General features: G+C 37.8%; 1 protein-coding gene across 10 annotated transcripts in view; it reads left to right on the top strand.

The window, feature by feature from the left end:
- TASP1 (taspase 1) overlaps positions 1 to 26,562 on the top strand; it is a 250,470-nt gene that overhangs the window by 187,607 nt on the left and 36,301 nt on the right. For all 10 annotated transcript variants that reach the window (XM_019752062.3, XM_088789266.1, XM_019752061.3 and 7 more), the window contains 2 exons: positions 9,915 to 10,025; positions 26,469 to 26,542. In XM_019752062.3, coding sequence (XP_019607621.1) covers positions 9,915 to 10,025; positions 26,469 to 26,542 — 185 coding nt within the window. The remainder of the gene's footprint in view (positions 1 to 9,914; positions 10,026 to 26,468; positions 26,543 to 26,562) is intronic.

Genomic DNA, 26,562 nt, shown 5'->3' with positions numbered 1-26,562 from the left:
TGAGGGCACTAATCTCATTCATGAGGTCTCTGCTCTCATGACCTAATCACCTCCCAAAGGCCCTACCTCCTAACACCATCGTGCTGAGCATTATATGTTCAACATATGAATTTGGAGGAGGACACACACATTCAGACCATAGCACTTGGGGATGCAGATTTTGCTTTAATAATGGTACACCCTGCTCCCCAAACAGTACTCAACACAGTTGATTTTTAAATATACTAAAGTGATTATTCAGAAAATATGAAATATTTGTTGAATGAATACTGTTCTCAAATGCATGCTTTCTAATCTAGTGTTAATAAGCAAGTACGAATCTACACTACCCCATCTTATCCCACCTTAGGACAGTTTGCCTGGTCTGGAACCTTTTTTCTGCCACTATCACCATGTTGCCCTCTTGTGCCTTGTTGCACTCCTGAAAATGGCAATTCTGGCAGCTGTAACTGTAGGGGAAAGGTGTGTTCCACCTCCCCAATAAGGCTGGGGAGACTCAGTAGAGTCTGAGGGCAGAGAATCGTCTTCTTACGTGTTAAAGTTAACATGGAAAGTGCTAGACCAGGGCTGGAAAACCGGGCCCTTTTGACTTCCCCTCCAGCGAGTCTTCGTGTTTCTGGAGGCCACTCTCATTTGCTTCCTCTGTCAGGGATTCACATTTCTCGTCCTGTCTTTGTTGCTTAAGGGTGAATTTGTGGAATCCTGGATCCCTCCCCCTTGCAGACAGAATATTCCTGGGCTGGAATATTCAGAAGAAACTTGCTGATTCTTTCTGAATTGCTTTATGATTTTTGAAGTGTTATTTTTGTTTTGTTTTTTGTTTTAATCCTCAGCTGAATTATTCCTTGAGGACAGAGACCTTGTGCCAAACTTTATTTTAAAGTGTCTCCTGTCATTTCTAGAACAGTATCAGGTGAATATAGTCTATAATTGGTAAAACCAAGAAGCAGATACTTTCATAGAATCCTCAGTTTGGTTTCTATTCTTAATCTTTATGGCAGACTCAGTACATTTTTCCGAAGACTGAATGTCTCTCTGATATGTTTTAGGTTCTAATTATAGTTTGATGGAATGGAATGGAATTTTCTGTTCTGAAACAAGTTAACTTCTCTTGTCTTTCAAATTTTGGTTGATAAAAGAGTTCAAAAATGTTATCAGTCACACTCAACTCTCCTTTTTAAAGAGTTAGAGTCATTAAAACTATGTTTTTCACCAGAAAACTGCACATAATGATGATACTGAGCTGTCATAGAGGTGGGTTTTGAGGAGCTGGTGTTGTTCTCAGGGGTTGTAGTGAGAGGATCTGAGTCAGTGGTTTTGTTTTCTTCTCCGCACTTTCTCTTTGTGTTTCTATAGTCCTGTCGTTTACCTCCCTGCGCCTTGGCTTCTTTCCTCCCTTCCTTTGGTTTCTCATCTACCAAATCAATGTAGTAATATGTCATTGGGATTGTTTTGGGAGCAGGGAATGATAGATTACAGTTAATTTAGTATACATCTAATAGGATGATGACAGCAGTCTGTACATTTCTCTTCAAAGGCAGAATGTAGTGGCACTTTATTAATGAGCTAACTTAGTGATGGGCTCCTTTCATTATGTTATGTGGTCTTCATATCATGCTGCTTATGCTTCATACCCATGAAAGATATGCAAACTAACTTCAGCGCATCGTTAGAGAAAAAGTCCTTGGACTTTCAGGAAGTATAAACTGTTATCCTGCTTCTATGTTTAAAGAATATTTATCATCTTTATTATTATTTTGGAGTCAGAGGTACGTGTTTTCAGTAGCGAACATTCATTATTCCCCAATCCTTCATTTTCTTGCTCTTCTGACCACCCAACCATCTCTCTCTGTGGGTATTAGTATATTGGTTTTTCTCAATATGTGTTTAATTCCTCCAAGAGAAAATGGCATTCAAGTGATTTGGCATATAGAGATTATAAGGAAGAAAGAAATGCACAGAAAAGTATTTAAAAGACAGAGATTCTTTATTAAATGTAATGGGAAGATGGAACACTAGCAGCTGCCTTCTGGCTACAGAATCACTCTCTTGATAAGTTCTCACATGTTGAAGAGGAAGCATTGTATCAGATTTTGCAAAAGGTGCTCTATAAAGTTTTGGTTTGCTGGCATCAGGTAATGGCTGGTTGGTGCTTATGGGTAGACATGAATCTCCAAAACTGACAGTACTGCTAGGACTGTACTGTTAGAATGGGTAGAGACATCAGAGATTATTAGTCCAGTCTCCTAATTTTTCAGATGAGAGAAGAAAGCAAAGTTCACAGAGGTCAAGTGGATTGTCTAAGTTCAAATAGACTGCACCAAATCTGGGACCCTGATTTCCTGGCTCTATAGCCCAGTGTTCCATCCACTTGTGTTTTGTGGACGTCTGTGGATTTGTCTGTCCGTCTGTGACCCCCACCTCCTGGCCCCTTGGTCACAGTTGGTTGATTTAGGCTTAACTCCTGACCAAAGCCAGGCCATTCGGGTTTCCCTTTCTTCCTGAGTCTGACTGATGGCCCCTGAGAATGTTCAAACTGATAAAGAGAGGAAGTCTCTCTGGTGGCTTAAATTGTCAGGTATACAGTTCTGGAGCTATTGATGAGCATTACCATCCATAGGGAGAAAGCTATTTCCACTCGTTTCTGAAACCCGTCACATCCTTGCCCTTCCAAAAGTTTGGATTTTTTGTCTTTTGAATTTTATGAGCCAGAAGTCATCATTTTTACTTAAAATCATTCTAATTGGGAATCAAAAGTATGGATTAATATTCCCATTGACTTCTGTATTATAATACTTACAGTGATTGTCCTTTCCATTTCTTTAAATTTCTTCATCTGTAAAGATTATGGCACAAATACAGTTAAGTAGTTGTCTCATTTGTTTAGTCTGGATTTACAGTCTAAATGTATGTCCAGATTATATACATTTGGTCACAGTGAATGTGTCTTTTACCATCTGTAATTATAATTTCATTCCATAATAGTTACAGACTTGGGTATTTAAAGAATCCATTTGAGACATTTTATCAGGGTGAATGAAGCTTAATTTTTATTATTTATTTATTAATCTTCTTTACTTATTTTATGCAACTACTTGCATATATAGTAATAGAACTTTGGATAGTCTTAGTTTATTAATTTGCACCACCAATTTTCTGTATGGATATAGAAGCTCTCTAGTTTCAGTTCAGTGCCCAGCATGCCACTCCATGTTAATTTTTCTTTTCTTACTGGGAAGAAAAATAGTGTTTCTTTTTATACAAAGATGTTTAACATTTTAATTTAGAAAATTGATACCCTATCACCACCACCACCCAATTGCTGAATGTCAGTTGAGCACTGGTGCCAGCTGTTGTAGAAGTTTAACCAGGTAGGTACATTAATAGATTTTGTTCAACATAATAATCTTTCCTAACCAGCAAAATGCCATAAAGTGTCTCCCTACCATCAAATGTTTAAATAGCACCTTAGAGGTTACTAAATTCATGTATATAAAATCAATCCTCATAACAACTCAGAAAGATGTCTTTTAATATTGATAATTTATAATTGATGAGACTGAAGCCTGTTTTTTAAATATGTCTTGCTTAAAGAACACATTTAGTATGCTGAAACAAAAAAAAGTCTCCTGTCTGAGTCAGTATTATTTTTTTTACATCACACAGTGAAAATATGAAATCTGAATGTTTTACATGAAAAATTTGGAATCTTTAGATATCTCTAATTATTGTTTCATTAAGTTATTGAATGAATTCATACCAAGGATGAGGAGGCCTGATAATAAGCTTCGATTGTGCCCTGGGGACCGCACCCCCTTTCAGACCACTCATGTACTGTCTTATCATCCTCAAATGCCACACACCACACATGGCAGCATTGTGCGTGCTCGTGTGTGTCTGTGTGTGTGTGTGTTGGTGTTTGTGTTGAGAAGGTTGGGGATGTGGAAGGTGGTGAATAAATGAAAGCACTTTGTTAGTCACTAAGAGGGTATGAATCAGATACCCTTGCGCCATAGAGCTTGGGTCTGTATAGACACATTGGAGCTGAAGAACAGATTCATTTCGTGAGGGAAAAAGGAGTTCATAGCCGTGGATCTAAGGGAAATCTGGGAAATGGGATACAGGAAGTCCAATTTGGCTGGAGCATATGATGTGTAAAAATAAATAGGGAAATAAGGTTGGGAACGGGGAGGAGGGCTGGGCCAGAATAAAGAGTTTGTATATCATTCTGTGGGCATTTGTTAGCCATTGATGGTTCTTGAATGGTTTAATGATGTAATCATAACTTGGGTACATATTTTTTTCTTTTTAATTAAAGTTTATTGGGGTGACAATTGTTAGTAAAGTTACATAAATTTCAGGTGCACAATTCTGCAATACATTATCTGTATCTCACAATGTGTGTTCATCACCCAGAGTCAGTTCTCTTTCCATCACCATATATTAGACCCCGTTTACCCTCTTCTATAGTTCCCCTTATCCTCTGGTAACCCCTAAACTATTGTCTGTGTCTATGAGTTTTTGTTCCTTCATTTGTTTGTCTTGTTCTTTTGTTGCTTTCAGTTTTATATACCACATATCAGTGAAGTCATATGGTTCTATACTTTTCCTGTCAGACTTATTTTGCTTAGCATTATAATCTCAATTACAGGTGCAAATAAAAACTATCCATGTCCTGGTTAAAGCCTTGCCTCATCTTTTCCTCACACTTGGAGTAAAATCCAAACTACTTGGGGTACCCACACGTCTTGTGTAACCTACATGACCTGGCTCTGCCTCTCTCCAAAATCATGGTCTGCCCTCTCTTCTTCCCTCCTCCCCCTCCTCACTTGGCTCTCACCACCCTAGCCTCCTTTGTATTTCCTGAACACCCAAGCTTCTTCCCTCCTCAGACTCTCTGCATTTGCTTGGTTCATCTGCCTGGAATGTTCTTTCCCCCAGATCTGTACGTGGTTAGCTCCTTACCAAAAGATGCCTTCCCTGACCCCTGATGTAAAGTAGTCCCTGCCCCAGTCTCCCCCTCTGTCATTTACGAGGACTCATTTTATTCACAGCACTTAACTACTGTCCGGCTAGGTTTCTTTATTAACTTGTGAGTTTATTGCTTGTCCCCCAACCTGCTCAACTAGATGTGAGCAGGGACTTCATTTTGTTCACTGCTATATTGCCAATACCTAGAAGAGTCCTGGCAGATGGGTCATATTTATTGAATGACTCAATTTAGAGATTTGAGTGACTAGAGCAGGGAAGCCAGATTGGAGCTCACTGCAGTGTTGTCAGCACATTGAGAGTACACTTGAGAGTCTTGTCAGTGGAAGTGAAAGGGCAGGTGTAAGTGCACAGTCCTAGGGAGAATGACAGGATTTTTTTTTTACAATTCAAATGGGTGAATTATATATGAATTATGTCTCAACAGAGCTGTTACCCTCCCCCCCAACAAAAAAAAAAAAAGAAAAGAAAATCAGATGTCACTCCTTGGTTAAAAATTCCCCCACTGGCTTCCAATTTTGTTTGCAACAGATTCTAAATCCCTTGCTTTAGCTTACCAGGTTCTTACCAATTTCTCAGCTTTCTGTCTCACACCCTATGATTCAGTCACACTAGCTTTTTTTTTTTTTTTCCCCTAGGGCATCCCAAATTCGTTATCACCATAGAGTCTTGGAATTAGCTTTTGAGAATGACAAGCTTTGACATGGTTTGAAGTGTTGAGTCAATGGAAAGGGAAAAAGTAGAGAGACCTGAACTTGGATGAGCTATAAGGAATCCAGAAGTTCCCGGATTTGGTGGGGAAAGGAACCGTTCTAGAGCTGCTGAGTTTGAAGGCGGGTGGGGTGGGGGTATCCAGTGGGTAATTGGAATGTGACCTTATCCAGTGTCCCATTCACTGAGCAGCATTGCTACCAAGGACACAAAGACTGTGGGCTCAGGGAGATGTGGGAGGAAGCCACATTCCCAGCTTAACTGTGGCATGGCTGTGGCAACTCATTGAACTTCTTTGAACCTCAGGCTCTTCATCCATAAAATGATAATAAAATACCTCATGGCAGAGTAGTCATGAGAATTAAACTGCAGAATGTGAAAGCATGGAACCAAGGCCTGATGCAGGGTTGTTTCTCAATGACTGTGAATTCCTTGTCTCCTTTCCCCCTTCTCTAAGAGTCTGAGGATTAAAAAAGTTGCTCTAGTTCTACAGATTAATTTTGTGTTGTTTTTCTTTGCAAAGCAATGCATTTATTAAAAAGACAAACAATATCTCTAGGGCTGTAATGAAAATGAGTAGTCCCTCCCCCACTCCAGTATCGTTTCTCCTGAAGCTACTACTTTGATTCTCCTAGCTCTATTTCTTCTAGAACTTACATATTTCAACATAACGTGCTTATACTATTTCTTTTGTTTTCAGTTTTAGATATTATGTAGATATCAAATTTAGATATTTTCATCTTCACATCAGGGAAGGTGGGAATTTAGTTCACTTATTCTTCCAACCCCAAGGCGCCTCTTTTCCTCTCATGGCATCAGAGTTACACAGTGTATTGTGATTCTATTTTCTTACTTGTACAAATTCTTATTTTCTGCACTTAGTTATTTTTTAGATTTGGGTTGTTTTTTGCGGGGTGGGTACCAATCACTCTTATTCTCAAACATCCCTCAAAATCTGAAACATTTACTCTCAATAATTTCAAATCCAACATGTGTTCTGTAAGTTTAAGTTTTTATCCCTTGGAAATACCTTTCTGGCCTCTTCTAGCTTCCTGCTCAAGTTTGGACTGTTGGCTCTCGAAGCCTGCTGTGTAGCCGTGTGTCATGCGGGAAGCCCTAGTCTTCTTTTGGTTTGGATCTCCTGTTCCCAGACCTTATTTTCTTTCTCATTATTTGCCTTATTTTCATTTTGCCAAGTCATATTCATCCTACCGCTTTCCGAGAAAGAGTGCATGGGAGGTAAATTCTTTGAGTCGTCGTAAAGCTTTGTTCTGTTTTCTCATTTGATGGACATTTTGGTTGAGTATAAGATTCTAGGTTGGAAATAATTTTCCCTCAGCATTTTGAAGACAGTACCTCTTAATCTTCTAGTTCCTGGTATTGTGTTGAGAAATCTGATGTCCTTATGATTCCCTTGCTTTTCCCATCTGGAAGTTCTTATACCTTTCTCTCTTTCCTCTGTATTTTGATATTTCACAGTTATACAGAGGGTGCCAAAAAAATGTATACACATTTTAACAAAGGAAAATTGTATTAAAATTGTAATACTTGATATGTGTCAATAACAAAAGATGAATACAAGTCACATTTGACTTCTGCACTTATAAGAGATGCTCAAAATGGTTACCATCAACGTCTAGACACTTCTAATTACAGTGAACTACTGCTTGAGCAACGTGGACCAAAGTGTCCACTTGTATCACTGCACATTCCGTTTCAATTTTTCCTGAAGTACCACCAACGTAGACGGTTTTCTATGGTACACCACATTCTTTAAGGTCCCCCATAGGTAAAAGTCCAGGGGTGTTAAGTCAGGAGAATGTTCTCAAATATCAATACCACTTCAAAATGGTTTTGCGCTCCTTGAACAACAGCCGTGTTTCCGTCATTTTCTTTGTCCTGCCTGTCGCATGGTGATGCTAGCATTCATTTGATTAACGCCGTCTTTTGAGCGAATATCATACTACACATTGCTACAGAATTCAATTCGACTTTGAAAAGTAATACATAGATAACATCTCTTAAAATGTGTATACTTTTTTTGGCACCCCAGGTATATCTTCATGGCACTCTTTCTTTCCATGAGTTATACTGGGAGGTTGACGAGACTCTTCAGTCTGAGCACCCATCCTTCAATTTTTGGAAAGTTTTGAATTATTTAATTGACATTTCATTTCTTTTATCCTCTCTTTTTGAAATTCTTATTCAGATGTTGGATCTTCTGGCCTATCCTTCTGACTTCTTAAGTTTTTTTCCCCATTTTCCATCTCTGTCTTTTTAAAAATTTTTTTAAACTTTTCTTCTGCTCAATGCATTTGCCTAAGTTTTTTCTGTGTTACTTTTTTACTTATTTTCATCTGTGTCTTTCCTAGATGCCTAACTGAAGCAACCAGTGATCCTAGGTTGTCTGTACTATTTAACAGTTAAGTACCAAGAAGCTGAGTTGAAAACCTTCTGTGTATGAGTCACACTTGTCATTTGGAAGCCCTTACCATAAGACAAGGACAATTTTTTTTTTAAGGGTCTCTCAAGTGTGTCTTTATTCTTACATTTTTTGGGTGGCTGGAAAGGAATTATCCAGTCTCTTGCTTGGAGGATATGTGCTTGACTTCGTACATCGTGGGAACCTGTGGATGAAGGGAGCTTATTGTCTGACTGTTTAGTATAAAAGGCTTCCACTTCAACCCCCTGTTTTTAGTATGGAGCTTCCATCCAGCCTTAGTGTGAGCCTGATGCCCCCAAGTCTCAAGTTCCACTGGTTCAGCCTTTCTAGAGAGTAAGTATCCTGGTTTCTTAGGGTTGGGGAGGAGTAACTTCTATCTAGGCAGGAATCTTGAACTCCAGATCAGGAGTTGGCAAACCTTTTCCATAAATGTCCAGAGATAAATATTTTAGACTTTGCAGGCTATATCATGGTCTGTATAACATATTCTTCTCCTCCTCCTCTTCCCTTTTTTTTTTCTTTTTAAATAACCCTTTAAAATGTAAAATAAACATTCTTAGCTTTCAGACCGTACAAAAACAGGCTGTGGACCAGATAGGTCATAGACAAGCATCCTAGTCTAGACTAGCCTTTTGGACTCTCACTAACTACCTTCATTCTAGCCCCATCCTGCAACCCTGCCTTCAGAAGAACGTGAAGCCTCCAATTCTGATCCTTTGGGTTTGATGACAACACTGGGTTATTTCTTATAGCTGTCCCCCCACTCCAACCAACCTTCCCTTCTCCTCAACCCATGGAAGCTTAGGTTTCAGCTTTCACAGTTCTGCTAGGTGAGCAGCTACTTGTCCGTTTTCTTCCCATTTTCTAAAAGGTCACGGGTTTTTTTGTTTTTTGTTTTTTTGTCTATCTTTTCTCTGTCCTTATTGGGTCATGCCTTTTTTCTTCCTTTCCACTCTGCTTACTGGGATTTGAGGAAGGAGTGGCGATAAACGCATGTGCTTAATCTACTAAGTTTAACCAGAAGCTACCCCCAAATCCAATTTGGTTGGTTTTTATTTTTACTACTTTCTTTGATAGTGCTTGGGTTAATTTTGCATTTGTTCTTCATGTGCTCCCTTGCTACGCCAGATGTTTGAAGAAGATGTCTTTGGGGAGGAAAAATGAGGGGTTTTAAAATGTAGTGTTGTTGAAATGCTCACATTGGCTCAGTGTGTGAGATCTCAAAGAGGCCCGGTCGTTTCTAACCACCAGACTCTCATAATAGAAATACAGTTTCACCCTTATTTGTGTAAACCATCAGGAGCATTTTTAAATGTTTGTAATGAAGTTTGTGGCTTATTGTTTAAAATTGAATTTAAGGTAGTAAATCAAAGCTTTTGGTGGCATGCCCCTGACAGCAGGGAGAGCCTGGTAAGTGATCCTTAAGAGCTGATCAAAGAGAGTTGCTGAGCATTTTTTCCTGTATTTGTGTTTGGTCCTTTAATCTGGTAGTGTTTCCAGTTCCATTCTGAACACAGTAATGCACATGCCCCCCCCGCCCCACTCCAGTCTTGGCAGCATCTGGCACTGTCTTTGCCAAATTACCCCTGTTCAGGCATCAGCCTGCCTTTGCAATCAAGCCTATACAAGGTACGAACAATGGTGATTGTCAGGAAATGGGCATCGTTCAAGATATTATTCATACCACATTTTTGTTCTGGTAACCAAATGAAAATTGAAAATGAAAAAAGTAAAACGAACTGAAAAATGACCACTAGTCATTTCTGCCTAGGTTCACCTTTCCTGGCCAATGAAGATGGTGTGCTTGGAGGAGTGATTGTTCTCCGATCTTGCAGATGTTCTGCAGAGCCTGACTCCTCTCAAAATAAGCAGACACTTCTAGGTAAGCTGGACATATATGTTATGTGTGTGTCTTTCTGTTTCATTTTTCCAAGACATGGAAAGATTTATATCCCTAAGTCAATAAGCTATAGGAGGGCCAGGATGCTCTGTTGATATCTAACCTTCTCTGTTCTACTGATCTTTTGCATAGGTAAACAACTAAAAGATGGATGTTTACTTCTGAGTATATTCTTAGAGCATATTTTTCAAACGGGCTTAGAACCTAGGATCTTCACTAAAGCCCAATATTAAGAACATTGGATTTTGTAATTATACCCTGCCTTATTCTACAAAACATTTGAGATGACGCATAACAATGTACATAGTAACCTAGAAAGCTTCTCGCTGTTCCTCCTCCCCGAAAGGAACCAGAACTATGTGAAGAGCTACTGACCTAGAAGTCTGTTCCGTCTCCATCGCTTATTAGCTATGATGCCTTTATGCATCAGTCTTACTGTTCAGTGCCACTTCCACATCTGTAGAATAAGGATGTCTGCCATGCTCTTCTCATAATGCTGTGTTTTTGCAGACTTGCAGATGTCCATCCAGATGTGTGATTTTATGTCTAGCTAAGCATATCAGTGGGGATAAAACCCAACCCACCCTCCATTTGCCAAGGCCCAAACTTGTGCGACTACCTCTGCCCGTGGAGTGCCTTTTCCTAAATCATTCATCCAGAGGGGGCATTTTAAAAAATCTACATAAAGGTGCCACATAAACTAGCAGGGAGCCCTATGTTAATATTTTTTTAATTGACTTTTTAATTGAAGTGACATACACTCAGAAAAGTACACACATCATGACTGCAACTGCTTGATGGATTATTACAAACTGAACCCACCCATGTAACCAGTACCCAGATAAAAAAAAATAGAACTTTACTGCAACCCAAAAGCCCCTTTGCAACCTGTCCCAATCTCCACCCCCTCCAAAGTTATCCACTATGTTGGCTTCTAACACCATGATTAGTTTAGCTTGGTTTTGTATTTTACATAAATGGAGTCACAGAATATGTACTATTTGTGTCTGATGTCTTCAGTTAACATTAAGCCTGTTAGATTCATCTATGTTATATGTGGCAGTAGTTTGTTCATTTTCATTGCTGTACAGTATTTCACTGTATGGATGTACCAATGTGTATGTATCCATTCTTCTCTAAGTTATTTTTTAATATAAACATTATTGGTGATCCATAGGAGCTGTGGTAGTTCAACCCTTTGTGTAAGTTTCCTTGTGGAAAGTGTGGGTGGTGCCTGATCTATATTGTGTGATTGTGATGAATTGCTATAGTGTAAGTCCCTTCATACCTTGAGGTTCTATGAGTCTATAAAATAAAAGACTGAGCATTTCTTGTGAGTATAAAAAAGTATTTTTTACTATAGAAACCCAAAGAGCTTTCGTAAAACCTCTCCCCTCATTCCTCAAAGAAAAAAAATGAACTTTTATATAGAAGGCCTGTTTCCCCACCTGGACTTTGACCACGAACCTCATCCTTTTTCCTGTTGTATTCTCTTTCTGCCTGCCCGCCACATACTTGGTACTGATGTTGCTCCAGGGAAATGTTTTTTTAAATGGCCACCTTTTATAAAATCAAGGCAAATTACCCATTTGCTTCTTTGGTATCTTAATCATTGTCCAATCCCTTGAATATCTTTCATAGTTAGATAGCAGGGAGTTCGCTTTTAAAATATGCAAAGGATGTCCCTGGGCCTTCCGAAAACGCACAGAATAACCCCTAGTTCCAGGAGGTATGGGCAGTTATTAACACTGCTTCATGGACCGTCCCTAGCATGGAGGGCCAGTTCTTGACTGAGCCTGGACTCTTGCCCATTTGAGTTAATCCTGAAAATTTTAAGGTATTTTCAGTGTAGTATGGAGATGCATACATATTTAAGGATAAGTTATAGAATTTTTAGCTCGAGTTGCATAGTTTTCATCATCAGGGTAGGAATTTGTAAACTGATTCCTACTCTCGTTCTCGAGAAGAGAAATGAACTATAAAGTGTCAATTTATGAAATAAGTGAAATCAAAATCATGCCATTTGTTAAAGTTAACTAGAGGGATTGATGTTTGTGACGTTTATCTACTAAAATCCAGTGAACATAGACTAGTAGCCACTTATCGATGCTACCAACTACATGGAGTTTTATAGTTTTCACTTTAAAAAAATTACACATATTCACTATGTGGTAAGAAAGCAAATACAGAAGGATAGGAAAGGGGACATGAAAGTCACCTTCGCCACTCTTCCCAGAGCCACCAGTCTATGGTTCTGGTTATTCTTGTGGGAAACACCTTCACTCTATAGAACGTGTTCATTCTTCTGTTTCTTGATTAGTCAGTAACTTGTGACTCCTTTTTGTAAAAAATTAAGTACAAAGCTAACACCACTTCCCACTCCCCTTTCCTCCCGACTTTTGTTAGAATTCTACTCTAACTTGAAATCATATATTTTAATGTTGCAACTTTAACACCTTTTTTTAAATTAAAATTTATAGGGGTAACAATGGTTAGTAAAATTCTGTATTACATGATCTACATATCACATTGTGTGTTCACCATCCAGAGTCAGTTCTCTTTCCATCACCATATATTTGACCCCATTTACTCTCTTCTACCACCCTCCTCCCCTCTTACCCTCTGGTAAACCACTAAACTATTGTCTGTGTCTATGTGTTTTTGTTTCTTTGTTTGTCTTGTTCCTTTGTTGCTTTTGATTCATCAACTTTATATAATCTTTATGTAACCATCCCTTAACTCTTAGACTATGCAAGTTTAGGAAAGTTCATGTGCTCTTTTCTTTTTTCCTTCTTTCCTCACTCCCAACCCTTACCTCAACCTCCAGCAGCCATACCATTATTGTCTTGGTTATTAACATTTGCATTCTGTCATATAGCTATACTTGTCTCTTTGATTAGAGGTTGATTCCAAACAGTGACAATTACTAACCAGCATTGACAGTATCAAGATTGTGTAAATATTATTCACCGCAGATCCCAGTAGTGGAGGATTAGAAGGGAAGTGCCTCATAAACCTCTCCCTACCTATAGAAGGAGAATATTTCAGACATCAAGTTCAAGTGGATTCTCCTGTGCTGTGCCCCATCAATTGCCCCAAGTCAGGCCACAGCTTCATTTGCTTCATATTTGGACCATGACTTCTCATTTATTGCTTTATAAAATTCATGAAATATAACTTTATAAACTCATGGCTCCTTAATGCTTAGAAATATCTAGTAACCAGGAATGCTTAGAAGTCTTTCTTTTCTACACAGCCAAATAAAACAAAATAACTCCCCAAATTAAAAAAAAATTAACTACTGTATATTGTTCACTTTTTTTGTCTCAAGAGTAGTATAATCAAAACAATCTCTAACTTCAGCTTTTTGTGAATCTACTTTCTTTTCTGAAAATCATAGTGTTTTCATTACATCACAAAAGCAGTTTCAGTTAACCCCTATTGCCCCTTTGATGGAGTGTCCTGAAAGCCATTACTGAGCCACTCCTCTTGACAAATACGTCAATTACAAGAGCCCCAGTGGGCTACTTCAGGGTGGGATGATTCAAATACAGGCACTTTCAAGGTTTGTTTTTTGTTTACTGATTCATGAATACAGCTAGAGAATCTCAGGTATGAATGAACTCTCAAAGTCCTCTTGTGTGACCTCGTTACATATGTTTTGCCCATAAATTGATTGCAAGAGGTGGAACTTAATTCTTCTCCCCTTGAGATTCCATTCTAATGCATAAAAATATGGCAAAGGAACAGTGCGTGACTTCTGAGCCTAGGTCAGAAAGTCTCGTGGCTTCTTCCTTGTTCTCTCTGTTGGATCACTCACTCTGAGAAAGACCAACTGCCATGTTGTGAGAACACTCAAGCAGCACTATGGAGAGGCCCATGTGGCAAAAAACTGACCTCTTTCCCACAACCAAGGAGGCACTGGGGCTTCCTGCCAATAGCATCAGCTCTGAGTGAGCCTTCAGATGACTGCAGCCTTGGACAGATTTCTTGACTGCAATCTCACGAGAGACCTTGAGCAAGAACCATGCAACAAAGCCACTCTTTTATTCCTTATCCACAGAAACGGAGATAGTAGATGTTTGTTGTTTTAAACCACCACACTTTGTGATAATTTATGCAGCAACAGATAACTATAAAACCTTTTAAATCCTCTCACTGCCAAATGGCCCTCTAGTTTGTCTACTCTAGTTTGACAATCTACAATGACAAATCAGCGTGCTCTGTTACATCTTTAGGCAGCTCAGACTGTCAGACTTCAGTTTGTATCAGTGGATCTTGGTTCTCTTCTTTGGAAACTCTAGGACAGATGTGATTAGTTCCCTCCTACTTTGCAGGCTCTATTCAGTCTTTTCTGGACTGTCTGCTTAGCCTTCCCATCTCTGTTCATCCCCCACCTCCATACTGCCAGCAGACCTTTCTGTATAGAGAACCTAACTATGGACTGCAAACCAGGGCAGTCAGGAGAGAAGCAGACTGTCCTGAAGCAGAAAGGACAAAAAGGAGATCCTGACCTAATTGTGACTTAGAGAGGCACAACAATCCCAGGATTGGAGGGATAGCGCTCAGAACCAGAGCCATAAAAGTTATGTGATCAATTTACTATATGTTGAAGCTAAATGTTGAATAACTTTCTACATGTTAAAATAAAAGCAAAATATGTATCTCTTACTACCACTCCCATGGCTCCCTACTTTTAATTCTTCAATGAGGACACACACACACACACACACACACACACACACACACGCACGTGCGGTCTCCTAACCTCTGTTGCTCATTTCCCTAGAAGATGGATGGGAACTACTTAACCTGATGGGAAATGCACTCCCCTCATATGACCCCAGAACATGCTTTCAGTGTCGTTTCTGACTTCTTGTTCTTTTCTTCTATTCATCTCCAAAGTCCCAAGTGCTGGCCACTCCAAATTACTTGTTCTTCTTCCAGAGGGTCGTGTTTTGTCCTTAGTATCTTTCATGTGCTGTTACTTGTACTTGAAATTCCCTGAGCCAATTACATTCCTTCCTTAAGACCCAAGACAGACAGGAATCTTCTTGCAAACCTGTGGAAGCCCCTCCCCCAGGTGATTTGTTCCTTCCTTTGCTCTTTTTGCAGCATGCAGTTGGCAGCCCTGTAACATTCACCGTAACACATCCTAGACGTGTGTGGAAGTGTCCGCCCCTCCAAGCACTTCTTAACCTTTTTTTCTGAACCCAATTATTTTAAAGAAATAGATCAAAGGTTGAACCCCAATGACTCACATGGAAGGTATAGGGGTTTGAAATATCTTTCAAAGTATTAAAAGATTCCACTGCCGGTGAGAGTCACATCACCAGATTGTAACTCATCTGAGAACAAGGACTGTGTCACGTCCAGCTTGCTTTCCACTCTCCGTAGTGGGCTCCTAAGAATTATTGGATGAATAAATTAAGTGCCAAATGGCATTTCCTTACTAATTATTTAGCAGAAATTTTTAAAGAAATTTACCACTCTTCTAGAAAAATGAAAAGTCACATAAAATAACCTCACATGCTCTTAAAAACAAACAATATGGGTAGGAAATGTTGGATAATGACGAGTGTCCAGAAACAAGAAGATTTGGAGACAGTTTAAATGGATTGCAGAACACAGCCTCTACAAACAGTCTTGTAAAAGGACAATTTGGACGAGAATGTGTTTGCAACACCCATCCCACCACCTCCCACCCCCCAGATCACAATCTGCTGGCAAAGCCCAGCCTACAAATCACTGCTTTAACGCAAAGCAAATGCTGTCCCTGGAATGAAACAGCTGAAAAGAATTAATTTTCTTTGCTTTTAGAGAAAAAAAAAAAACACAATATATTTTTACCTGCTAAAGTACAATTACATGTGCTTTCCAGGCCTCTACAGAAGTGCTTTACTGAGGCCGCTGTATATAGTATAGTTAATAATTGTGTAAACAAAGACACATCAAGCCTTCCAGTGAGAAAAATGAGTTCTTTTCCACTTTAAGCTTGTGATTTGATAAAATAATTAGAATATATGTAAATATATGGTCTAAAAGGCCACTCTCACTACATGTGTGCATTTCTTCCCTTGTAGCCTGCCCTCACTCTGATGGGAGCCTGACAGACTTTGTGAAGTTCAAGGGTTCCTGCCTTAGAGTGATTAGTAGGAAGCAGTGAGCATGGGGATCAATGAGAAACAGACTCCATATATTGAAGGAAAATCTTAAGCAATAGGAGGCACAGAGGCTCGTAAGGCCAGCGGCCTTTGTGCCAAGCCTATGTTGGAATCCTTCTTCCTAAATAGACTGGAGGCCCACAGTTCAGCCAGAGCCTGATCATCTGATGAGCACACATGGCAGTTGTTACTTTCCCATTAAGTTAGCCTCACCTTACTTAGAGAACAACTTCAGGCTCTTTGCTACCTGGGAATATGTTCATGATGCTGACAATTAAATTTTATACATGATATTGTTTCTAATTGTCCAGCTTCCCCCCTGTTTTTTCATCATTACTATGAAATGTTTCATATGTTTTTAAAAGAAGAACGTAATATATTTGTAAGTTATAAAGGATAATAACAAAACGAACACCTGTGGACCCACCACTCAGCTTAAGAAATTGCCCATTACCCACATCTTTGAAGTCCCCATGTGGGCCTGTCTGAACTTTATATAAATATCATATGATTTCTTCTGTGAGAGTTTTTGCAATTTCTTACATAATTAGCTGAAAGGATAATGAGTCCCTTTATCATTTTAGACCTAGCCCTATCAGATCAAACTGCTCTTCACTTTCCAGTTATAATAGAACTTAAACGTGTCATTTCCCACCCCACCTCCCCTTTTCAGAACAGGCAAAATTCTTTATCCAATACTCTTTTTGTCACTGATAGAAAACCTAGCTATGGTTTAAAAATAAAAAAAAACATTAGATTGAATTGATGCTTCCTGGAACATTAAAAAGATAAAATGCCATTTTACTTTAAGTTAAAATTCCAAAGCACCTTTTGGTTTTACTGGCATTAAAAATTTGGTGAGCATGTGTAAACACGTCAAAGGAGCTTCATTCTTGGGGCCCCAGCAGTATCACTTATTTTCATTTCATGGAACATGCCACCATGAGCACTTACGACTAAGCTTTCTGCTGGGCTCACACAGTAATAAAAGTAACCCTCAAAGAGAAGGCAAATTAGCTATAAGGCCAGTAGTGGGCAAAGAGGTACTTACAGATATTCATCTGATGTTAATAACTTATCTTAAAAATATAACGAAAACTTTGTTCTATAAGAGGGTCCAGTTGAGTCATGGTTGGAAGCTTATTTCTTTAGTGCCTCAGCAATGCTTTGGGATTGCTATATCTTTACTAGTCTTAAGAGATAGGGCTGGCATTTGGGTTCTTATTTAAACTTTCATTGCGTTAATTGATTTCAAGTTTGTTCTCCAAAATGTGTCAAAAATCCACAGAAAATAATTACAGTATTTATATTTTTAAGTAAATACAGTTAAGGTTCTACATTGTATTAAAATAAATGATTAAAGTACAAAAATTTCCTATTGTTATTCATTCTTAAAAAACACAAAAATACAGAAAAATGTACATCTGCTTTCCTAAACTTCCTTTCTGGAACACTGAGCTCATGGGGCAAAGTTGAACGCTGTAATCAGTGGCATGGAAATATCATTCGACTATATACGAATGTTGCAGTGAAAATGTTAAGTAACCCTTGGAAAGAAGCAAATTAAGTAATTTATTATTAGAGGCAAAGTTTATAAGGTAGGCATGATATTTCAACTTCAACAACTGAGTTGAATTAATCTGTTGAGGTAGTACTCTGAATTGATATAATGCAGAATTCGTTTTCATTTTTAAAACAAAGATGTTGATTACAAGTAGCTATAATTGGTTTTGTTTGATTTAAAAAAAGAACTTTTCTCCCCTTAACTATCACTAATATACTTTTTAAAAATTGGAAATAATTTTTCATCTGTAATTTTCTTTTCCATCTTGAGAAGTATTAGTTCTAGCTATAATCTAACCATGTAGGAGTGTGTGTTTTTTCTTCTTTTTTTGGCCACAAAAATTTCCATCTGAAATAAAGAATACAGAGATTTATGAATAGAATTCTAGTGATTATGTAATTCTTATTACTGTGGTTCTCCTAAAACTCTCAGAAAAACATTTTGACAAGTTTTATAGTCAATTTTCATCTGCTCAAAGGGTAATAGAGATCACCCTAGCATGAAATAAATCCTAAAAAAATATTTGTTGAATGAATGAAATCATGTTTCAATAAAACTTGTTTCACTGAATGCTTTTCTTTTTAGCAGAGAACTTCCAAGCCCTAGCTAGTGGCCCCTATTTCCGGCAGTTTCTAATACAATAAAATGATAAAACAGGAAGAGAATTGAAATGTCCTTTGGGGGCTTGTATTACTATCTGACCCACATCTCTCTCTTGCTTTTTAGTCAGCATCCTTCTTTAATCTTGGACAAATCAGAGTGTGTCTTGGAAAGAGAAGATAATTATTTTTTTGGCTCAGTGTAACTGGGCTTCTATAGAACTCCATCTCCAGGTCTCCCAAGACAGTTCAGTGGTGAAAGTTTTTCAGGGAAGCAAGCCAACTCAAAGCTACTTCATGGCCGTAATGGGACATGCATTATATGAATCTTAAGGATTCTTAAGGATTCCATGTCAGGACAGTAAAACATCCTTGTATGAACCCACTATTCGGTTATATAGAACCTACCAAGGGGTGGGGGGGATCTACAGAGATAAGGGGAGGCTGTTCTGTTTACAGTTCGTCATTCTCATTTTAAAAATGAATTTATCTTTATTCAATAAGGAGTAACTTAAGCGCTGTGCAAAATGTCCTAGGGTGAGCGATTCAATCTAAGGCTAAGGAGCAGCAGCTGACTTGGCAACTGCCCAGTCCAAGACAGTTCTGATTTTAGAGTTCTGTTTTCCTTGCAAGAAAGTCGGGGATGTGAAGCCAGGCGGAGAAGTTTTAAATGGGTGCGGGAGCCAGTGCAGCTGGGGGTTGTTAACAATTGGAGAACAACATTTTTTTTTAATTTTTTTTTAAGGGTGGCTGAGGGCTTCTCTGGTCAGAAAAGAGAAACTGTTTGGTTAGAAAAAACTTGCTTGCGATCCTGGCAAGGAAAGTTTGTTTGACTTAATTTAAACAGGATGACTCGTGAATCATTTTGGGAAAGGTATCCTGGGAGGGAAATCATACAAGAGGTAGCTTGCAGCTCTAATATTAACCGGTGAAGGTGGTGATTTAAATGTGAGTAGGAGGCAAAGCCTTGCATAAGGGCTAAGGGCTGTCTCATATAGTGGGGGGATACCAAGACTGAAGTAGAGCTGCTCTTGGGCATTACACCCATAGGTGAATTCATTTGCTGCAAAGCACTCGATACAACTTGCCAGAAAGGCTGGCCTCTAAGACTATGTACAAATCCATTCTGAATGTCCCTGTAATGTCATTGACCTGTCGCTCTCATGGAGCACATGTGTAGCACATCACTGCGACCCATTCTCTAGCACTGGAACAAGATCAGTAGTGTTGACCTTTTTGGAAGTTGTTCTTGTGTGAGGTGATGTGTTGTAAAGCCACTTGGTGGAAAAGAATCCTGCCAATTCCCTGTGTCCACCTTTCACATGTAAAACCCATTCAGGAAATTATTTTAGCATGGCTTTGGGTGTTCTTAATGTTTTCTGATGGAGATAGTGTCATGATCTGGGCATTTCCAGTAGTAGCCTCATCATCACTGGGCTTTGGCTTTTTTAAATAAATAAATAAATACATAAATAAATAAATTATTTTTTTATTGGGGAAGGGGAACAGGACTTCATTGGGGAACAGTGTGTACTTCCAGGACTTTTTTTTTTTTTCCCCAAGTTAAGTTGTTGTCCTTTCAATCTTAGTTGTGGAGGGTGCCGTTCAGCTTCAAGTTATTGTTCTTTCAGTCTTAGTTGTGGAGGGCGCAGCTCAACTCCAGGTCCAGTTGCCGTTGCTACTTGTGGGAGTCGAACTGGCAACCTTGTGGTTTAGCCCACTGGCCCATGTGGGAATCAAACTGGCAGCCTTCAGAGTTAGGAGCACAGAGCTCCAACTGCCTGAGTCACTGGGCCGGCCCTGGTCTTTGGCTTTTTTAAAAAACAAAAGCCTTTTCAAATCAGTAATTGAGGTGTAAATAGTCATGGACCACTACCAAAGAAACATGGTCATTACCAAAAGGCCAGGAAATTCTCTAAAAGGAAATAATGCTTCAGCTTGACCACACCAAAGGCTGTTATAGACAGCACTTTCACAGGCTCAGACCTGTCACTACAGGCCATTCATTTGCTCTGCTGGTTGCTTGAGTTTATGGTCCTCTATATGTAATAATTGCACATGGAAAAATCCTGATACTATAATGTAGCATCTGTCTAGTTTGCTGTATTGTTATTAGAATCACTTTAATACTGTTACTGTAAACTTTAATTTTTAGAGTTTGGAACAATTTCAGATTTAGTCCCTATCATCAAGAAACCAGTTAAATATTTCTTGATATCACTGATGATGGTAAGAAATGTTCATTAATTTTTATTGAAATATTAATTTTTCCTACATGTAACTTTTGAAAGTTTTTTGTGAGATAAACTTTACCCTTGAGGCAAATAATTGTTTTCTAGTCATTTATAAAACTTATATATATTTTGAATTTTTCTTTATTTCTATTGGAAACAGACATTTGTTTCGATTGCTTTTTGACTATAACAGGCTTTTCCCTAAATATATGTGCCCAGTGTAAATTTCAGTAGAGAATTATTCGTGGTCCTTCGTAAGGCTTGATCATGTTTTAGTCATGAGACATGAAATAATTTGAAAGCATAGATCAGTTTCACATTATAATAAAGCATTCTCATGAAGGATAATTAAAATTGTATGCTAACATCCCATTACATCAAATTTCAGTTGTTCAGACTATCACAATCTAAACAGGGAGTAAGTTAATTCTTCATAGATAATATATTTAGATTAACAAGGTCATTGAGAATCTTAGGGGCATTTTTTGAAAAATAGAAAATAAATGAAAACAGGACAAAATTCAGAAGTTTGAGAAGTGCTATATGGTGAAGAATTGGTTGCCTTCCTCTCAGTTCCTGAATCAACCATTTCCCTCTGCAGTAGCCACCACTGTTGCCAGTTCCTAAAATAGTCTTCCAGAGAGAACCCTGTGTTTGCAAACATGTTCATCCATGATGCCCTTTTGTTTTCTTTAACAAAAATGGCAGCACCATCTATACATCATTCTCCAACTTTTCTTTTATATTAAATAAACTATACATCTTGTAGATTAGTATTTTTTCAAACCAGAATATATCATGTTAATGAGATCTAAAGTTAATTTAGTGAGTCACGAGTACAACCTCTTAAATGCAGTGGCTATAAAGAACCCAATAGACTAGATCAAATGCAAATGCAAGTACAATGGTAAGTATTCTTTCATGAAATTTCATTTATAAAGAAATGTGTGTATTATGTGACAATACATAAGGGGCTTTTTGTTTTGTTTTTGTTTTACTGTGGTTCATGGTCAAAAAGTTAGAAAAACACTTAATGTCAATGGTTCCATGTCATCCAGGTAGAGCTTCCTTTTTGTTTTTATTTTTGTATAGTAGTCCGTTGTATAGAGTATTATAGTTTTTTATATATATATATACTTCCACCAATATGCAATTAAGCTATTTCTAGTTTCTTCCTAATTAAAACTACTTCAATTCATATCTTTGTAAAAAAGTTATTTCATACATTAAAGGCGTCTGTAGAATAAATATCTAGAAGTATAATTGCTGAATCAAAGGGTATGTCATTTTGATAACTGCAGTCAATCTTCATTATTTGCAGATTCCACATTTGTTAATTTTCCTACTTGCTGAAATTTATTTGTAATATCAAAACCAGTACCCCTGGCACTTTCACAGTCATTTGTGGGCATGTGCAGAGTGGTGAAAACTTTGAGTTGCCTGATACACTCAGGTTACCAAGGTGATGCTCTGCCTTCTTGTCTCAGCTCTCTTTCTATAAACAAGTGTCCTTTTGGTGGTCTGTTTAGTGTCACATTTTTCACGTTTCTGCTTTTTGTTGATTTCACTTTTTAAAAGTGGCCTCCAAGCATAGTGCTCAAATGCTCTCTAGTGTTCCTAAGTGCAGGGAGGTTGTGGTGTCTTGTGGAGAAAATGTGCATGTTGAATAAGCTCCATTTAAGCTAGAGTTATAGTGTTGTTGGTCTTAAGTTCAAAGTTAATGAACCAACAATACCGTACATCCAGAAAAAGGAAGAAGAAACTTACCGATCTGTATGCTGCTCCAGAACCTGCTAAAGTAATGTCTGTGGTGCATATTGAAGCCGTGGAAAAGCTGGAAAAGTAGCTAACTTACGGATTCTTGAGATGGTGACCAATAAAAAGAGTCTAGGGGACAACATTGTTGTGAGGCTGAAAGACAAAGAAATTCATGGACACATTATCCATCAGCAATAATTAAACTCTGCTTGGCTAGTGTTTTATTATAAAGAAATACTGCATATAATAATTTATTTATAAGAAATATATATTAAATAATATGTCTTTAACAGAAACACACATAAAATAAGGTTACTTATAGACTGAAAATGTGACCAGAGGCCTGCAGGAGCAATAGCTCCATATTTGCTAACTCAGTGTTCATGGTGACCTTATAGAACATAACTACACAAATTACAAGAATGTATTTCCAAATGGCCATACTGCCACCATTATTATGAGAGTGCTTTCTTCACCCCAGCTAACAAAAAATGTTGTTTGAAACTTTTTGATATCTGATAATACGATAGTTGAATAATGGTATCTTATGGTTTTAATTTGCGTTTCTTGCAGTAGGCAAAATGTAGAATATCATTTTGTGTTTCAGAGCCATTCATATTTCCTTTTGTTCATATCCTTTTTGCTTTCTCTTTGGATATTTGTCTTTTTCTTATTGATTTGTAGCAGATCTTTATGTGTTAAGAAAATTAGTTCTTTTTCTGTGCTGTGAATTGCAAATATCTCCCTAGTTTGTAATTTGTCTCTTGACCGTTTTTCCCTGCATGGCGAAGCAAATACTATAAACATTTTTTTAATGTAGTCAGATATATTGATCTTGTCTTTTACGGCCTCTGGATTTTGTTATAGTTTTAAAAGCTTTCCTTAAAAAATATTTAAGAGTTGTGTTTGTGTTTGATGTGTGGTCCTTTGTTGTTTGTAAGGAATTTAATCCTCCTAATATGTAACACTAATTGTAAGTTCTTTTCAAACTGAGTAAATTTCAGAGTAATAGAGCAATGGAAGATCACAGGTTTAGGAATCCAGAAGTTCAGTTTTAATTCCGGTTTGTGCACTTACTAAAATGACCTAAATCATGTTACTTACTTTCTGTGAGCCTCAGGTTCCCCATCCAGGCTTGCTGAGTTTTGCTGCAAAAGACAGTGCCTGCTGTATGACAGATTCTGAATGTTAGTTCCTCCTTCTCTTGCTTCTCTGAAGTCCTCCACCAAGAAATAATTTGTTAACTTAAGACAGGCACTAAAAGAAATAAAGTCAAGCTTCTTTTCAAAAGCATTCTATAATTTAAATTGTAGGCAATTTCTGCTGAATTTCTCAAGCTAGACTGAACTAGCTATATACTGAACTGATGAATTGATCGCTATATACTGGTTTGAATTGTTGGTATTAAAAACAATGTGTCAGTACAATGCACCTCATTTTTTTCTTTTTTCTTTTTATTTTTTGGTTTGCAAAAAGAGTGAAGACTGAATTTCTAGACATTGAGTTACTTTCTTTAAGGACTCCTAAACTCTATATCTAGAAACTTTATTGAAAACCCTTCAATATAAAAACATTTAATGTATTCAATCAATATGCCCAATTTATTCTGATTTGTAAGTTTAAATTTTTTTATATATTGTATTTCCTTAAAGCAGGCTATATTTTTAGAGAGGACAATGTAGTTTAAAATCACCAAAACTGTGTCTTTAAAAAGAAATACATAAAATGTAATGTTTTTATCTTTCACCTTCATGACTACACTAACTATATGAGCAGTGATCACTGTAACATTTGAGGCATAAGGAGAAGTCACAATTTTAGAACTGCCTTAACTTTGTACAAGTGCATTGTCACTACTCTAGGGGAAATTCAGTAAGACTTGAGTGCCTTTGCTCTATTAGGCAATTTAGAATATCCCAGACCTTGCTCCGGACTTCAAGATTTTTGAAGTTCAAAGGAGATGTGTGAGGAAGAAAAAACATCTGGTGAAGAGAACTTGCTTCATTGCGTGAGACTGTTTTCCTGCACTCTTCAGCAGAGCGTCTGTTGAGCAGGTTGGCAGGTTTGATAATTAATTAATGATGAGGGAATGAGCCATGTATCTGAGGAACTCAATTTTGCCCCTTACTGCTTCTTTCTTCCCCACATGTCTGGCAAAACCTTCAGAGTCTAGGATCACTGATCCCACAGTTGTGTCTCAATTCAAACACTTGTCTTCAGGCTTAATTAGCTCAGAGATATAAACAGATGGATGGCCTGGGACCCAGAGGGTTTAGTGTTGAGCAATGCAGTTTTATTATCAGGGACTTTTGAAATTTTTGTTGGAGAAGTGCCTCAAAACTTAAAAAAATGCCTTTTAAAAAAACTTAGAATTTTGAAAGTATGTACTGGAAGGTAACAAAGTTTTGTGTGTATCTTTGTATGTTTGTGAATTTTTCTTTTTGTAACTTTTAATTTAGACATAATTTCAAACCTACAGAAAAGTACAAGGGGCAGCCATAATTCCTCTACCAGATTCACCCATTGTTTTCATTTCCCCCCATTTACTTTGCCATTCTTACTTCCTACTTCCCTCCATCTTCCTTTTAGACACACACACACACACACACACACACACACACACACACACACACAAATGTATATATTTTCTGAGCTATTTAAGACCAAGGTGGAGATTTCATGGGTCTTTAGCTCTACTAGTTCAGTGTGTCTCTTAAGAACCAGGTCATTTTTCTAAATAATCACATACAGATATCAAAATCATAAAATTTAATATAGATACAGCACTATTATTGAATCCATAGTCCCTTTTCAAACTCCCATCAATTGTCTCAATAATGTCCCTTATAGCATACCCTCTCCCCCTAGTCTAGGATCCAATCCATATGACACATTGCATTTAGTTGTCATGTCTCCGTTGTCTCTTTGAAACGGGACCGTTTCTCAACTTTCCCATTGAAATGAAAGTTTCTCAACTTTCTTTGTATTTTTTTACTTTGACTTTTTTGAAGAGTTCAAACCAGATATTTAGTAGTTTTCCCATATCAGGTTTGTATGGTGTTCTCTCATGTAATCCTGGTACTGCATTTCTGGCAAGAATACCACAGAAGTTGTGATGAGTCTCAGGGTGTCTTATGAGGAGTCACATGGTGTTCATTTGTCTGTCCCTTGACTGGTGGTGTTAGCTTCAATCATTTGCCTAACGTAGAGTCCATCATGTTTTTCCACAGTGAACTTACATTTTCCCCCTTTATATTTAATAAGAATTTGTGGAGAGATACTTTGCGACTATGAAATAGCCTGTTTCTGTTCAAATTTTTACTAATTTTATCAACCATCCTGGTTTACTAACTTTATTATTTTTTCTGCATTTATTAGTTGTCATCTGCTACAAGGAAGAGTTTTCTCTTCTTCCCTGTTTATTCGTTTGTTTGCGTTAGTGTGGGCCCATTGGTTCTCATTTTGTTCAGTGGTGATAATTCATTACTATTATTATTTTGGTACTTCAGTTTACACAGATTTGGCCAGCACGAGCCCCTTCAGGCTGACCCCGAGTCCTTATCATTCTTTGAGCACTGCCTTACTTTCTGGCACAACAAGATTTTACAGATTCATTTTATATTTTCTCTGCCCCAGCCTTGGAATTGATATTTCTTCAAGGAGTCCTGATATCTTTTCATGCGAATGGTATTTAGAAACCAAGACGTGTGTGTGTGTGTGTGTGTGTGTGTGTGTGTGTGTGTGTGTGTATTAAAGGAAACTACGTTATGGAATATTACATTTATTAAATCACTGTGTACTGTACGTATGAGTGTGTGTGTGCACGTGTGTGTCTTTAATGTTACAAGTTTCAAACAGAAGAGCATTTATTTTACATGTAATAATCATAAGTTTTGACAAGAAAGAAATACATTTTTCATTTCGCAGTAAATGGCATTACACAGTTTTGAGTACTAAATCATCTTGACATTTATGAAGGAGCAAATGGAAAGTAGAGAACTGAGTGTGTTAAGTATAAAGCTATCTTTAACTGTTCTATTAAAAAGCAAAGATTTATTTTCCATCTGTGATCTGAATGTGCCTATTTGTGTTCTCTTACATGGCAGTGGAATTTCTGTGGAGCCACACAACAGAGAGCATGTGTGTTGGATATATGTCAGCCCAGGATGGGAAAGCCAAGGTAAGCGGGAAAACTGGGGC

The sequence above is a fragment of the Rhinolophus sinicus genome, chromosome 13 (assembly GCF_057876585.1).
Source record: "Rhinolophus sinicus isolate RSI-liver-muscle chromosome 13, RSI-T2T, whole genome shotgun sequence".
Lineage (NCBI taxonomy): Eukaryota > Metazoa > Chordata > Mammalia > Chiroptera > Rhinolophidae > Rhinolophus > Rhinolophus sinicus.
Note: the sequence above shows the minus strand (reverse complement) of the source record. Positions and strands in the feature narration are given on the sequence as shown.